The sequence below is a fragment of the Episyrphus balteatus genome, chromosome 1 (assembly GCF_945859705.1).
Source record: "Episyrphus balteatus chromosome 1, idEpiBalt1.1, whole genome shotgun sequence".
NCBI classification, from domain to species: domain Eukaryota; kingdom Metazoa; phylum Arthropoda; class Insecta; order Diptera; family Syrphidae; genus Episyrphus; species Episyrphus balteatus.
Window position 1 is genome coordinate 52071474 of NC_079134.1, and position 17870 is coordinate 52089343.

Below are 17870 nucleotides of genomic sequence, written 5' to 3' on the forward strand. Positions count from 1 at the left end.
GACTGAGAATGACAGATGCCAAACTGTCAACTACAAGAGACAAATTTTACACCATTATATTTTTTGGTTGCAATATGGTTAGAGTATAGTAAAAATGCACAAATGAAAAAAAATTGTAGTCAGTAAATTTTGTTGTTTTAGTGTAAGAAAATGTTACGCTATTGCAACGAAACTTGATCATATCGTGTCGTGATTCGTGAATACCCCTAGTATTTTCATGTCTTCAGCTGCAAGTTGTTGACTTGATGTAGATGGATAAACAATGCTATGTGGATGTTAGATGTGAAGTTTCGCATGCCAGTTAAATATAGCCGTTGAAAATGATAATAAACTGCAACTTTACCATGGACAATGCATCGTAACCATATCGATGGGGACATCAAGATAAAAGACATCTCAAACAAGTTCTTGAGAAAGAAATAAGGGATCAGCGCCCAGGAAGATCAAATGAGCCTAACCACAAATGATTAGGCACAAAAGTTACCATTTGGAATAAGTAAGAAATCGACAAAATCGACCAGGGCCCTATTGCGCCAACCACTTTGCATTTTGCACTTTAACTTTGCAAATTCTGTTGCACCAAACCTCAATTCGCAAGGAGGAAATTATTTTTTTGAAAAGTAAAACAAAAAATTCCTTCTTTGCAAATTTTGTTGCATCAACCGCAAATTTTCAAAGTATAAATAAAACAATTTCAATGTCAAACAAATGTAGGCCAAGGCCAACTATTGCACTTCTGCACAAAATCAAAACAATCATCATATGCCGCTCCCAAATAGCGGTGGTTGCGACCGAGAACTATGACTGGAGTTCAAGTTCAAGTCAAATCACAACAACATGTGTTAGATATGCATAATGCAATCTGGATAAATGAAGAAATCGAATACATAAAAGCCAATGTGTGGGCAAAGTTTGAAAGATTATAATAAGGAAGAAGAATTAGGCCCATTTCACACGTCGCGTCGCCGAAAACCGTTCCGGCACCGGGTAAACGCCTCTTTTACCAAAAGGGGCGTTTATCCGGAACCGAACCAGTTTTCGGCAATGTGTGAAATGGCTCTTACAATCGCCTTTCATTCTATTCGGAATTATTTTGATTTATTCTCCTCTTTCACACCATTGTTCGGGTATATTAAATTATAATTTAAAATGAATCGCTTTGAACGACTTTTTGAAGATGAAGAGAATAGTAACATTAAAATAATAGAATTAAGAATACATTTGAAATCAGGAATAGTTTTCAAACAGTGGAATGTTTTCGCTTGACAAAAACAAATATTGAATTTGTGTTATCAAAAGTCGGGCATATATTGGAATATATCAGGGGCCGAATCGGCTAAGGTGATATTTGATAAGTGACAGTCAAATTGCACAATTTTGTTGTGGTTTTAGAGCATAGAAAAAAGATCAATTTGACTGTCAACTATCAAATACACCTTAGTTCCTTTCAAAAATTATTTTCTAGAGACATCGTTGTTAAAGAAAAAAAAAACACAAGTTATCAACTATTTTAACAACGAAAGGAAGTTGAAACTATTTACATTGTTTTACTTTGCAACTTTTCAAATTAGGCAAAGTTCAATTTTTAGTTTGCCCGCACTTTTAAGTGGGGAACTTTAAATTATTGATGTAACACTTTGCACTTTTACTTTGCAGAAAAGTATTGTTTGGCAAATTTGCAAAATGCAAAGTGGTTGGTGCAATAGGGCCAAGGAAGGCTGATCCCAACTGATGTTTGTGGAAATTTTAGTGATTCGTTCAAAAAAAAAAAGTATCAGGTTTTAAAGACAACTTTTCCAAGTTCCGAATAAAGATTTGCCATAAAACACAAGACAGATGCCAAGAATATCAAGAAGTTATTGCTAAATGGAAAGATTTTGGGTCATTCACTAAATGAACTACTCAGTGAAAATGACTGAATTTGATAACGCAGAAGTCAAACAAATTCTAAGATTGAATGGAATCATACAAACACTGACGGTCTGAGCAGAAAGGCCGCAGTGAACGAGAAAACCGAACCCTGGTAGAGATGGCAAGAGCATTTAAGTGCTGTAACAAAGAAGCAAATTATCCAGAAACAATTAGGATGGAGCTTATTAATTCTGCAGTTTATATCCTGAACAGAACTAAAAAGTCTTCAGTAGATGGTGTAAGCCCTTACGAACTGCGTGGTGGTAAAGAACCAAGACCCATTCAAGAATAATTGGGTCTCTTGAGTCCTTGCCATAAAGTTAAAATGTCACTTTATTCCTTGACACAAAATTTAAGCCTGGTAATTATCGGGGCATGCATTCCTTAGAAATCGCTTGGGTCTTATAATATGGCAAGGTGCTGTAATTAAATATATGAATTTGTTTAAGTTAGTTAGGTCAATTATTTCAAAACGTTTATCTCGAAGCTTAACCTTTATCTTGTCTTATTAAACTGTACAAATTTCAACTATGGAAACTTGTTATTTCTTCGAACAACGGAAATTGAATTCAAATATGTACCTCAAAAGTGTCCCGAATTTCGTGCAGATCCATTTGAGTATTTCCGCTAATATTAAGCGTTTGTAAACTAGTCAATCGCCGAACTGATTGTGGTTCTAATCGCACTAATTTATTATACGATAAATCGAGATATGTAAGATTCATTAAATTTTGAAATGCATCGTTGGGTACTTTTGCTAAACGATTATATGAAAGATCTGAAAAAGAAAAAAAAATGATATTATTGTGTGTAGGTATATATTTTTTGAGATTGTTCTAAATTTAAAAGGAAGAAATAATTAAGTCAAAAATATTGTGTTTGAAATTTTTACCTAAATGTTCTAAGCTTTTTTGCATACGAAACAGTTCATCGACAACCACTGATAGTTGATTCCCATCCAAAAGTACTTTCGTCAATCGTTTCACATCTCTAAACTCGTCTTTGTCCATGAATTTAAACTGTGTATCAAGAAATAAGAAGAATTTATAAAATTGTGGCAGTTATGGCCCTTTGATAAATTATATAACTTGTGTGTACTAAAATTTCAAAACAACGCATTAAAGATTAAATCACGTAATTCTCCTTTGTAAATATTTTTTTTTTGTATTACAATTTAGAACAATATTTCTTACCTCGTTTCGTCCAAAGTCCAATTCACTTAAATGTGGCAGAAAATCATACAGATGTGGATTTATCTTTTTCAATTGGCAATTCCGACACTTAAGTACCTTGAGCTCCTGTCAAAAATCAAAGAAGTAAAAGGAAACAATTCAAATCGATTTTCTACAAACGGAAGGATTATTATCATTCCCATTTAAACGTCCATCAACTATAAACACAAATAAAACAACAAGAAAATAATACAAACTTACGGGTACATCACGAAATACATCCGGTTGAAGATCCTGCAATGGATTTCCACTTAAATCGAGGAACTTAAGTTTATTTAACATGAAAAAATTTCTATGAACTAATTCCTCAATGGAATTGTCTGCCAAATTGAGTCGCCTTAAATCCTGTAAAATAAATGAGCAAAAAAGGATATATAAATGAATATTATTTGCCCAAGGACAATACAAAGAAAGAAAAATTGGAAAACAAATTACCGGCCGATATAGTTAAAAAAAAAATAAACGAAAAATAAAACATCATATCAAAGGGGCAAAATAAAATATAATAATATTCATTCAGCGAAAAAAAAAATTCCAGAGGATGTCCTTAAAACTCATGAAAACGTAATATCTACAACCAAAAGCGCAGAAAAAGAAAATAATGTCACGAGACAATAAATAAAACGAAGTAATGAAATTTATTACGAAAGTGATGAATGTGCAGATAAATGAAAAATAAACAGCAATGCAAATAATTTCATTCTTCGTCCTTGGGACGGAACGCTCGCTGACAAGTGTACAAGATCCTATGCAAAGTGAGAAAAAATGGCAATCAAAGGGCAAAAAGGAAGATGTTTGCTTCTATTCCTTTTTTTTTGTATATTCCTATAGATAGATCCTTTTTTTTATAGAATACAAGATTGTATAAATCAATTCTGTTGTGATTACATTAGCTGTCATTCCTTTTGCCCTCTTCGGTTCGTTTGGATGGTTGATGAGTTTTTCTCAAGTACCCGAGCGCAATTTTGCCTTTTTTTTCCACTACAAATGGCAGCAAATGAAATATTCATTATTAATTCTGAAGGATGCTAAATTTCTGTTCAACTGCCTTCACAAAACCGTAATTATTTTTAAGATGCTTAGATTAATCCTCTAAGTCATTTCGGAGGCATTTCTGTTATTTCGTGTGGAGTGTTTTCCATTTAAAGAATTTATTTTTTCTTTCGTTTATTAGAAGGGGTTTTGCATCTTTTATAAAAAAAGAGGTCGAGAGGTTTAAGTGTCTTTTTTTTTTACCTCAAGATGTTTGGAAGTTTTCTTGAAATTATTTTTAATTTTTATTTCGGTTTGCTTTGTGAAAGAAAAAAAAAACAAAAGCTTGATTGGATTGGAATTGTACTTTTGTATGTCGCCTACACGGGCGTAAATTTGAAAACCCATATTTATTTATAGACGAGTCCTATTCTTGATATTTAATCGAATCTAATGCAACTCATCCATGAAGATAAATTTATATTTTTAGGTATTGCGACTCATGTGATTGGGAGCGTAAGATCAGTTCTTATAACATTGATACTTTAGGTAATAAAGTATTTTTACTTATATTTAGGTATCACAACTTGTGATCAACATACTTGCATATTCAGGTTAATTTTTTCTGAACAAAAATTGATTTGAAATAAAAATTAAAAGATATAAACATTGATTTTGTTTTCCAAAAATGTACCTATAAGGAAAATAACAAAATTTGATACTTACCGTTAAATGGCGAAATGTAAGTGTTGCCATGCTATAGATTTTATTCTTCGATAAATCCAGCTCGTGTAGATTGTCTTGGCCTCGGAAATTGTTTTCAGAAACATTAGTTATATTATTTTTCGAAAGATCTACAAAATTAAACATTGAAATTCAAAAATTGTTAGGAATACATATTAACAAAAAAAGAAAAACAAAACTTATTGAGAAAAATGTCTTATAAATGAGTTGGAAGGCTAAGTTGTGACACGTAAATATTAAAATACATTTTAGTTTACACTAGTCGGCAACGAAAATAGTGCATAAACCAAACCCTACTACTAAAGGATTTTTGTGAGCTGAGTCCGAATCCGAAGTCAAAATTTTACTGGCACGTCACGTTTTTAAAATTCTTGAATATTAACAGGTCAAAAACGCGTTTTTTGGGTACATTTGACGTCGAATTACATCATCGTTAAATTTTTTTTGAAAAACTTATTATGCAATCTCAAAACCCCATATTAAAACTTCTAAAATATCTAATTTACAGGATGTTGACTGTTAGTTGATCTGAAATAGAGACTGCCCTTTGAATATTATTGAAATGTAAAAATAAAGTACTTGATATAAACAAAATTTGCTCCACTCCAATTTATCAGTATCAATTCGTTCGCAGGACTGTTTTCGTGTTTTAGTAGATAAGGTGTTTATCAAGCATCTCGGCTTTATTGAAACTACTGACGCAATCGTTAATTCTATACCTACATACATACATAATATTGTTTTTGAGAATCCGTCTTACCTATATGAGATAAAAAAACAATAGATATTATTTGTTGCAACACTTTTTTTCTCTTGAAACTATTTTTTTAATGAAAACTATTTCCAACGAATAAAGTGGTGTAGTTTGTTTTATACACCAAGATTCGGGGAATCAATATGAATAATCGATAGTTTTTTGTATGTACTGTACATAAATCCGTTCTATAGTCTTGTTTAACTGTACTAATTGCAAAACAAAATACAAAAGAAAATTATTGGAAAACTACAATATTATTCTTCCATGGAAACCAATTCTTCGAACATTGACATTTTATTGAGTTACATATTTCATATGAAAACTAATTTCAATTTCAGCCATAAATAACCCTTGTTAGTTAAAGACCAATAGATTCTTATTCCTTATAAACTAGTCTATGTTAGAGTAGTTCAAAGTTGAAATCACACATCTTCTAATATAAAAGCTATATATTCTAAAGCAATAAAAACACTATCAAAGAAACATAATTACCTAGCAAATTCAAGCGGAAAAAGTAATACCTACTCCACGAACCACGAATAGATGTCTCCTTCCTAGTATTTTTGTAATTATACCAACCACAATATTGATATCTATAAAACGTATGCAATACACATACCAATTCCATATACACACTAAAGTTAAATGTGTAACCGAATTTTTCTGCTTTTGGCATGAAATATATGTCATATTTTTTCATGTGGATATTTATGTATGTATAAATATTTTATTCATCTACCAGGCTCTAGTTTCGTGTGTGTCCTTGACATATCGTTTGCGTTTCTGAATGAATAGTTTCGGAAATAATAATAAATAAAGTTTCTTTTTTTTTTTTTCTATTCCAACTTTTTATTTTTGTCATGAGTCAATATTCTGAAAATATTTTTTTTTTGTCAATTCTTTGAACCTGCTGAATGAATAACACTAGGCCAAAAATTTAACACATTGCCTTCGTCAGAGACTATAAAGCTGTGTTTTTCTACAACTCAGTAATTACTCTTTTTTTTAATTTAAGCGTAAAATATTGAGTAGTTACTAGATTGTAGAAAAAAATACTGCTTTGGTCATAAAATAATACAAACTGCTAAAAACTGTATCAAAAAAATTATTATTGCTTAAAACACCAATTTCTATAAAAATAGGTAATCCTTTTAAATGTTACCAGTCCGTAATCCGAAATTACTGAGTGATTTTTTAGTTTTTCTTTGTTGGTAATTTTTTTATTAGAGTTTATATTAAAATCATTTTTGGGTAAGATTAGGATTAAAAATATTAAAAACAGGCAGAGTTATGATGGTATAACTACTTTATTTATTCAGCGTTCCCGGAAATGAATTAAAGGACCCGCATATTTTGTATGGGAAGTCGCCCTTGGTGAAATTGTCTGAAATTTTAGTATGTTGTTCTGTTGAAGCTCCTGATCAAAAGCCGATAAGCGCAGAAAGTCGAAAAATGCACAGTTTTTAAGATAACTGGTTTTTTACGATGACTATCTCAAACCTTTTATAAGGGATAGTAGCTCTCTATATTGTGTTTTGAACTATTTTTTGGTGAAATCCATAGGTTTTTAGGGTCGCTGAAACTGAATCCGAAGTCCATTCTGCCATTCTCCATTCAAGATAACCTCAAAAAATGTTACAGCCTCGAAAATTTTTTTTAGTTTAATCTGGGAGTGCAACTATGTATGTTAATTATAAGTTTTTCAGGTTGCTGAAGCCAGATTCAAAGTCTATTTTGCTCTATCACGTCAAATTTCGAGGATATAACATTTTTTTTTCAGGTTATCTTCAAAATCTGACGTGACTTAAAATTTACCCCTTAAATCCCCCTTACCTTATTACTTATTACTGACAACCTGTATTTCTGAGATAATATTGAAGTGGCCACGGTTTTTTGATCATAATATCATTAAAAAAAAAGTAAAATTTTAATCTAAATACATTTACTCCAAAAATAGCGTTCCCGGTATGACAATTAAATGATATACGCTTCTTACGAAGCTAAGAAATGCACAAATTTATAAAAAATATTTCGTATACGCAATGCGAAAGCCTAGTACGCTTCTGAAGCGAAACGAAATTTTTTGTAAGTATCCAAAGTAAAAATTACTTTTTTGGAGCAAGAAGAATGACTATTGATGTGAGTGAAAAATTAATGATTCCAAATACTTTAGCACAGGAAAGGCATGTACAAAATTTTCGTTTACGATTTTGTTGTGCTGGTTTTGTATGAAATAATTGACTTTAATGTGATTTAAAGCCATTTGAATTTCAGTATTTGAGTTATGTAAGTGTTCCAGGAAAGCTTGTTTGAGTGGCTACAATAATTTTTTGTGCCAGCAAATCATTTTCGAAATGAATCATGATTTAAGTTGCATCGACAAATTGACTTTTTAGCAAAACAAAGAGTTACTTACCTATTCCTACTTTTTCACATTAACCTCAATAAGTTCAAATAAATCAAATCATTAAGTAAAATCACAACTCTTCGATTATTTCAATGTCATCAATACTCATTTTACATTTGCTTTTAATGTAATAAATTTACTTCAAAATGCTTTTAAGGCTGAGAGTCTTCTTCTTAAAGTAATTTTTCATTTGTAAAATGGTAACCTAACCTAGACTTAAAATTTATTACTTATGTATGTACGGAAACCATCAGGTATTGTATGTACATACTGTTATGACTGAAACAAGTCACATAAATAAGTTGCCATCATCAAACAATGTTCGTGAAATGAATAAATTCTCAAAAACAAGCAAATATCATCAATCATTATCAAAATCACATTTATCCTGTCGAAGTTATTAAGTTTGTTCAATTCCAGATACAACAAGTGGAAAGGGGGGACAAAGTTCGAAGAAAAGTTTTATGAACATAAAGAGAATATAAAATGTATAAACCTACCATAAATTGGATAAAGATTAAAGCAAACTTTTTTTTTTTCTTAATTTGTTTTAGTTTTTTGGATTTGAGAAACTAGGTAGCTTATTTTTTTTTTTTGATTATTCTGTTTTAATGAGTAAAACACTTTTCAAGAAACTTGTTAACATGAAAATAAAATTTCAATGATTGATTTGACGTTCGTTACATAAAAAAATATTCACAATTAGGTATACAGTACTGAACAGAATAACGTACGCTCTTATTGAATTCGCACATTTATGTAGCTACCTATGCTATTTTCGCTACGTAAGACATCAATTAAACTACATATTCCAAAATCCAAAAAAGTGACAAAGAGGGTCTGTTTCTATATCTACTATCCTTATACGATTCTCTCAAAATAATGTACAAAATGCTTGAAACGAGAAAGAAAATACCTAATTAAAGTTCTTAAAAGAGTCCATTTTAGACTGATAAAAAATACGTCGATTACCCGTTCTCTATTGAAAAAAAATTATTCTCAGTAATGTACATAGGTACCTACTTACCGATGAATTGAACAGTTTCGTTTGCCGTTTTTCAATATGGAATCGGCTCATCAACATATTTTTATTCGCGATGTTTAATTTTATTGGATTTTAAAATCAAACCACGTGTAGTTGTGTGAAACTGCATTATTACTATGTGTTTAATTATCTATTTAAGCATCATTGTACTAACATTTAAATATAGATAATATTTTATGATCATAGGAATGTTATGTACATATTAAGGTTCAAAGTGGACGGCGACGGCATATGGCATAGATCCTTGTATACATGATTCACACTGATTGTGTTTATGACACACATCTGTGTGGATCGTGTTACAAACAAATGCTTCTCTGTATCACACCGTCGTTATCCAGTTTGTTATCTATGTAAATAGTCTTATCTGTAGAAGTAAGTTAGATATAAGACATATATGTATATGTAGCTGTAATGTAGTTTAGTTTTACTTGAATAAATCAGTTCGTTTCTTATATTCAAAATGGAATGTTGTGTCTTGTGTTTTGATATTTCGATTGAGAATTATTCATGGTGACCCCTAAGTGATTTGTTCATGTTCTATTTTAATTTAAATATTAAATATTAAAAAAGTGAGTGATAATCGAAAAGTATGGAGTATGGTAAGTATTCCGTGTATCCTTCTGTGAAAAGAAATTTTAAAATTAAAATCTCAAATTTTGAAGACTGTATAACAGACTTCAAAAACGAAACCTTAACACTTGAGAAATTGACTGATTCCAAAAAGTCGGCCAACCTAGCCTTCTTCGCTTACAACAAGGTTATAGAGTATGGTTCCGACAATATTGATTATGAGGACGAACTCAACGATCATTTTATATTCTTAGTGAGAATATATGACAAGTTATACCAAAAAAATTGGTATAAAAATTTTACCTTTGGTAAGAGCAGTGGGAAATTTACTTTCAATTCCCCTTCGGCAGCAAAGCCCAATACTACTTCAATTGAAGAGTGTGGCTACAAAAAATGTACGTTTGGTCAAGAAGAAAATCTTGAACCTAATGAACGTAAAAAAGCTCCAGAAAGAATTAGTTCCTTATTTGGAACTCCCTGCAATAAGCTCCCAGATTTTCTAGGAGAAAAAGAAAATTCACCTCAAAGGCCAATGCGTTCAAAATTTACCTTTGGCAAAAGCAGAGAAAAATTTGAACTGAATACTTCTCTTGTATCAACGATAGATAGTTCGTCAAATGACGAGTGTTGGTACGTTAACTTTACGTTTAATTCAAAAGCGATGCTCCCAAATGTTCGAGATGAGTGTAAGCTTCCGAAACATATTAAAAAGAGTTTTTCTCAAGAGTCATTGGAAAATGATCTTGGCTTAAGAATTCGCGAAAGTGCTACAAGAGAAAGGGATTTTGTGTTCGAAACTCGCCAAACCAAGCTCTTAGATATTTTAGGAGCGCAAAGGAAACAGGTTCCTTTGCAGGAAAATTTAAATGAAATGCATGCCATAGAAGGCATTGACATAAAAAAGCCTGTTTTAAAGGCACCTCTACATTCAATAGAAAATTGCGTTCTACCAATTTTTAACAATGAGGATTCTGATAAAGAAGAAATTGTTAAATTCGAAAACGTAGATTGATTTGTTCTAAAAGAAAACAAATTATGATCTGCAGTAATCCAAGTGAGACTCAAGATCAAAAAATTTCAGAACTTAATCAGAGTTTTTATGAAAAGGAACTTGATGTGATTCCTCATCCATTAGCAGTAGAAATAGGTTCTTACTGCTTGAGTTCTCATGAAAAAGATCGTGTTCCAATGGAGACTCAAACGCCAAAATTAATGGGAACATTTCTTAATTCCCTTAGTAGTTATATGATAAAGGAAGTCAAGGACTCCGAGGAACAAGAAGTAAAGGAAACCCTAAGTGTTCCAAATTCTAAAGTTTATCTCCTCCGCAAAGGATTCTTTAAAAATAAACACAGAAAAATGGTGAAAACAAAATATGATGTGTTTAAAGAGTATTTTTTTGATAATATTGATCAAAACCTTCAATTTTTATTTAAAATAAATTTAAAACATAAAATAAACATTGAAATCTCTAATTTTGCAAGAGTTGGTGTTTTGAAATACTGCTTAAAAAGTCTTTCTTACACTAACCTTTTTTATTCGAAAATAAATGAAGATCTTCCTACGTATTCTGTCAAGATTTCTAAACAATATTTTGGTATGTCCAAGGAAATCATTATGGAATGGAAATTATTGTTGTACGATAATCGTTATTTGCTTGTTGTGATTTTAAATAAGAAATCTTTCCTTTATCTTAAAATTATAAAATGGCTTACTATACGTGGAAAATATTGTACTAATAAACCGAACAATAAAGTAGGAATACGAGTATGTCCTCAAAATAATTTTAATAATTTTATTAAAGGTGTTTTTCTAACTTTCAAAATACTTATTTTAATTTCAGGCTTCCAGAGAATGTTCATTGTTTATTTTAAATCATGTATTAATATACATTTCTACCTTTCAGGATCCCAAGGGCAGTGTAGATGCATTGAACTTGAAACAGGAAAGTTCATAGTTACCTTGCATCCTCAAGGCAATTATTTAAATATGAACCATCACAAATCAAGATGGTTAAGTCTGATTCCAAAAGATTTAAAAGGAATCTTTAATTTTAATAAAATTAATGACACTTTGTCGTTTTATTTAAATGAAACTAATTCATTTCAAAAAATTATTTATACCTATGCCCTGGGAAAGTGGCAGGGTATCAAAGAAAATCTTTGGCAAAATTGGCCTTTATCGCGTACTAGACGCAAGGACAAGCAATGGGATTTCGATAAAGTCGTTTTACATTAGTTGTCCTTTTCCTAGGTTTATAAAATTTAAATTGCATAGAAGTAAGATATATGACTATCTAAAATAAGTTTACTTATTTAGGTACTTAAATATAGTCTTCAAAATAGATTAATCGTTTTTGTTGAGATGGTTATTTCTTTCTTATATTATTGCAAAAATTAATAATGAAACAAAATAAATGATATATTAATGTTAAAAAATTAAACTGATCTAGTAAAAAATATTGTCTTAATCATCTTTTTAATTAAAACTTTATGGTATTTTTTTATATCAACTAAGATATTCAAGAGAATTTATTATTCATAACTTTAATTGCATATTACAGTAAAACCCGGATAAGTGCCTCTCGCTTAAGTGCCTAACCCGCATAAGTACCTTTGTTTTCTTAGAACCAAAATTTTAAGCATTTTTTCACATAAAATTGATCTTTTAAGTACCTTTCGCTTAACTACCTTCCCCGCTTAATTGCCTGGCTTTTCAAATTTATAATTGAATTTACTTGCAAAAAATTCTTTTAAGTACACATTTGAAACAAATTTGAACTGTAAGAAAAACTTCGTTTCCTAAACCGCTTTAAAATTCTAAAATTCTACCATAGGTAGAAATTAGTTAGTTAGCTATTTTAAACAATCAAAGTAATTTTGTTTTGTGAAGATTATGTTTTTAGTAATCAAACATGTTTTTTTTTATTATTAAAAATAAATATAGAGATAACTGCCTGTGAGCACTTATGCGGGTTCTTGTAAGTACCTTACCCGCTTTAGTGCCTATCAAAATGGGGCATTTAAGATGAGGTACTTATCCGGGTTTTACTGTATATACAAAACTTTTGTAAAAGTAATTAAACGCTAATTTTAAGGCGATGAAGATGCTATATGGAATTTGATTGGGAAAAAGGATTGGTAGACTTCTGCGGATTGTTATGTTGGAAACCATATTGGACACGTTGATGTTGCACTGTGGACTTCTTAAAGCTCATACAAGAATTATCGGATGAACTTCAAACAATTTCATTTCAACTTAGTCGACTTTTCATGAGTATCCAAGGAATGCAGTTAAGGACTCGACCAACAAGCTTGCAAGTTAAATTGTATTGAAGATAGCGACTGATGTGCCGCCCGGGAATACAGAAAAGACACAAATCTTTCAATTCAAATAGAAAAATCCTAAAAATAATATTTGCTATCGGGATCAATTTGATGGATGCTGGTGTTATTCCTTACTACCATCAGAAACGTAATGGACGTGAATGGTAATGGAAATACTGACTGATGGAAGAAATATTGGTCTGATCTATGATAAAGAAAAAGTATGAAGCCAAGCAGTTTTTCTTTTTATAACTCGAAGCTGCGCTTTGTCCAGGAAAATGAGAGTTTCATTTTACCGTGCGTCTTGTAATAGAATTCGTCCTAGCAGCAAATTATTGAAAATTGGTTTTCGCCTCCTTATAAAGATCAACAATTCACTATGAATCTCCAACGATCCACACATAGAGCGTTAACTAATGGGTCTTCGAAATAACATGGACTCCAGAGTGTACAATTCAATAGCTGACTATACTATAGAGCAAAGGATTTAAAAAGTTACGATCATAACTATCACTCATCAGTTTTATGGAACCTACCACAACACTTTGCCAATTTCTAACGACGACATTTCTGCAGGTCAGCATAACCCGAACACCATTTTTATTGACACATTTACAATGATGTCAATGGCGGGAGTATGTTTAATTATCTATTTAAGCATCATTGTACTAACATTTAAATATAGATAATATTTTATGATCATAGGAATGTTATGTACATATTAAGGTTCAAAGTGGACGGCGACGGCATATGGCATAGATCCTTGTATACATGATTCACACTGATTGTGTTTATGACACACATCTGTGTGGATCGTGTTACAAACAAATGCTTCTCTGTATCACACCGTCGTTATCCAGTTTGTTATCTATGTAAATAGTCTTATCTGTAGAAGTAAGTTAGATATAAGACATATATGTATATGTAGCTGTAATGTAGTTTAGTTTTACTTGAATAAATCAGTTCGTTTCTTATATTCAAAATGGAATGTTGTGTCTTGTGTTTTGATATTTCGATTGAGAATTATTCACTATGTTCCTTTGTCTTTTACGCATAATTTTATTAGAAATGTTTAATTTTGTATTTTCTAATACCTACTATATGCGACAAGTATAATCATCGGATTTTTCTTAACTTCTCTGATAATTTCAGGACCACCAAATTGATTTGTTTTTCGTTTTCTACGATCGACCTTATAACCAATACCTAATTATACCCAATTTTTTACTTGCGGTACTATAGGGCAAGCTAAGGATTTGTAAAAAAAATCGAACATGAGATACAATCATACATGATATTGCGATGATAGAGAATGCAAAAAAGTGGGTGCCGCAATTCTGTCTGTCTGTCAGACTGTATCTATCTTAATGCACAGCCTTAACTACTGGAGCAAGTTTCTTCAAACTTGGTAGCTATGAGTTTAAGAAGATTCTCTAGCGGCGAAATTCAAATTTTATTTTTAGGACCAAACGGTACTTGTGACTTATGACCAAAATGGAAAAAATAGTTTTTCTCAAAAACAGCTCTAACGATTTTGATTAAAAAATAGGTGAACTCTGGCATACAAATTCCTACTTTTGATATAGACAAAATATTTTTGGATCCCGTCCTGACGACCGAAAGGAGTAGATATGTGAGAAGACCAAAAAATGGATCAAACGATCCACGATACATACTGAAAATGGTGGAGAATGGCAGTGCAGTGATGCTTTTCATACAACGGGGTTGGGCTTGTTTATCCCATCAAGGGTATAATGGAGAAAATACGTAAAAATTCTCGAGGAGGTTATGTTACCTGAAGAGGAAATACATTTAGTTTGGGTATACCGACAAGATAATGAACCAAAGCATACTTCGAAAAGGGCAAAACAACGGTTTCAGAAGTTATTGAGTTGCGAATCCCTCGACATCAACCCCATTGAAAGCTTGTGGGGGGATGTAAGGGGATGTAATGAGGTTCATTAGGTGAAGAATTCGAAAGAATTGTGGGAGGAAGTGCGAGATTCATGGAACTAAATACCAGCCGAGAGGTGTCAAAATTAAATGGACTCTATGCCACGAAGATGCATTCCAGTCATTAAAATAATGGTTTCTTTACAAAGTATGAATGGTAATCTTAAATAATTAATACACTTTCATACAACTTTTAATAGTTTCTCTTACTTTTTGCCTTATAGATGCTGTACAATGTTATGCACTGCTATTTTTGTGAACAACTACAAATTTTTAAAATTGATGTATCTGTGACAAAAGCAACGGTAAAAAATCAATCTTAATTTTTTCTGGTAATACATATAAATAAAATACTTTAGTTTGTTTTTTGAAGTTTTGTGAAATATATTATAACGTTGATAATATTAGACTTTTTTTTATTTGGGGAACACGCTATTTTTACGAGCACAACTGTACATCTAAGAAATCAAATGGCATACCTTCTTCATTTGGAGTTTAAAATTATGGTGTTTTCGTAGTTTTAAAATTATCTTTTTATACCTTTTTTTATATTTCTTGAAAAATTTATAACAAAACTAAATTAAAATTATTCTTTTAAAAAGTTTATAAAAAGGTTTAATATTTTAGTTAATAGGAGCAAGTACTTGCGACACAGCAGCATATACCTATTATTTATTCTAGATTTTCAATTATGTATAAAACTGCAAACCAATTAAATTTTCAAAACATTATGGCCTTACGGGAAAAATTTCCATTGTAAATGGCATTTTCATTTATTTTTCAATCATATTCACTTGAAATAATTTGCCTCAATTCAACTCCATTAAATCTCCTTATGTTGCAAAAACGAAGCAAAAAAAAAACCATGATCACTGAATAAGTGATTCATCATAATTATACCTCCCTCCAACTCCATTATATACATCATCATGAACATAAAAATATGAGGAAGTATAATAATGAACAACTTACCCAATATCCTTAAATGAACATTTCCCCAGAATGTCTCATGTCCAATTGCAGGAACATTCGAGTCAGTTATCTTGAGGATTTCTAACTTAACAAATGATTTAAAAATCGGTCCAATTGTTATTGAGTTTTTTGGTCCTTTGATGATAACAACTCTGACATCGGGATCCAATTGACTGGCAGGAAATGCTGATAAGCCGCCTACGAATGAAAGGATATAAGAAAAAAATAAAAAGAGAACATGAAATAAAATGAACAAATCAAATGACATTGTAATCAAATATTGGTGAGTGATGCTAATGGAATTAGAAATGTCTAACAGAATGAGATAAAAGAAAGTCGATATTCTTTTCCTTTTCCTCGGCACAGAAGAAGAAGAAGCAATGTCAGTGGCAGACAACTTCCGGTAGAGATAAAACAGAAACAAAGGAAACAACGAGGGAGGATGAAGGACTACAGTTAATAATGATGGATGTGATTCTGCGGATATTTAGAATTTTCGTTACTTAGTCAACTGATTTATAATAGGACATTTTTGTTGGCAGCAAAAGTCCTTGATGGAAAAATTTTTCTCTTTTATATTATGATGATAAACGAAAGGGTTTGTTTTATATAGGATAAAGTAAATCAGAAAATCGACGAGGGTATTGACTTTTAATTGGATTGGGCTAAGGGGATTTTTGTTTTAAAATATTGGATGAAATAACATTTGCTTTGGAAAGACTTTTTTTTTTGTGTTTTTTCCCCGGGATGTTGTTTGTTTTATTTATGCTTTTTAAGGCATGATGTGTGGAAAAAAACATACATTTGTATGTAGATTTTCTGGGTGGTCGTTAAAAATTTAAAAAGCTGTTTTATTTGATCTTTTTAAGGACTGTTGGTTTTTTCTGTATATTTTTTATGAATATTTTACCAAATCACATAGATTCACATTTTATTTTAAAGTTTGACATAAGTCAAAAAATTTCTTAAAATATTAAATGAACAAAAGTGTTTGAATTGCTGAGTGCCATTTGTTTTCATAAAATTTATAGTTTTGCGTTGACCCCCTTATAGTTTTGATTTCTTTAAAAATTCACTGTGTCCTGAAATCAAAGTCTCTTGTTTTATGAAGTTAAAAATAATCTATTTCTCTGTAATGAAAAAGGAAGCTTTTAAAAGATTCAATTTACTTCATTTCACTTCTTAAAAAAATTCATTTTGAACTTAGGTACTTTTGATTACCAGAGAAAATGTTATTAAAAACCATAAAGTTTTGTATTTATGAAGAGGAAATCAGAAATTTCAGTGGAAATTAATTTTTGTTCTTATCTTTTGATTTCTTTCGAAAAAAAAAACACTTTCACCTTTGATATTTGAGTAAACTCTTTTAGTTCTTGCTAACCATACCAACAGTTCTAACGAATTTCACAGGTAAAAGATTTAATTAACAGGGTGTTTCGATGCATGTTACAAATCCTCCCATTTCCAATAATGAATTCGTTCTCACTTCAAAAAATTAAAACAGACAAAGTGTCAAACTTAACAAGTGTACCATTATTTTTACGAGTTTCTCGTTTATATTTTAGTTGTTGCTGAAGAAATATATCTTTTCATAAATAGGATTAAAAAGTTTTGGTAAGGTTGGTCATTTCGGAACATCTTTGGTATCATTCGATTCAGCATTATAGAAATGCTTTGAAATAATGTGTCCACACTTTAAATACGGTTTAAAAAAGCCAATAAGTGGATTTTGGCGTATGAACTTCGTATAGAGGATGAAATTGTGCTTTGCACAGTGTTTTTTCGGTGCTTTTTGGCGTTAAAAATGGCGTGCAGCCCATTTAAAAAATCATGAAATTGAATACAATTTAATTTTCTTTTTCAAAACCGTATACAGCGTGTCCCAAAAGTATAGGATCAAATGAAATATGCTGATAGGCCAACTTTAGGGCTCTCAGAATTTTGTAACTTGTACATTCCAAACTTACGGTTTTCTATT

General features: G+C 31.0%; 1 protein-coding gene across 2 annotated transcripts in view; it reads right to left on the reverse strand.

Annotated features, from left to right (window-relative positions):
- The window catches only part of LOC129905632 (toll-like receptor Tollo), a 234054-nt gene that overhangs the window by 15398 nt on the left and 200786 nt on the right, over positions 1 to 17870 (reverse strand). For both annotated transcript variants that reach the window (XM_055981161.1, XM_055981160.1), the window contains 6 exons: positions 15893 to 16090; positions 4842 to 4969; positions 3345 to 3488; positions 3105 to 3209; positions 2804 to 2930; positions 2493 to 2689 (listed from right to left, as the gene is read on the reverse strand). In XM_055981161.1, the coding sequence (XP_055837136.1) occupies positions 2493 to 2689; positions 2804 to 2930; positions 3105 to 3209; positions 3345 to 3488; positions 4842 to 4969; positions 15893 to 16090 (899 nt within the window). The remainder of the gene's footprint in view (positions 1 to 2492; positions 2690 to 2803; positions 2931 to 3104; positions 3210 to 3344; positions 3489 to 4841; positions 4970 to 15892; positions 16091 to 17870) is intronic.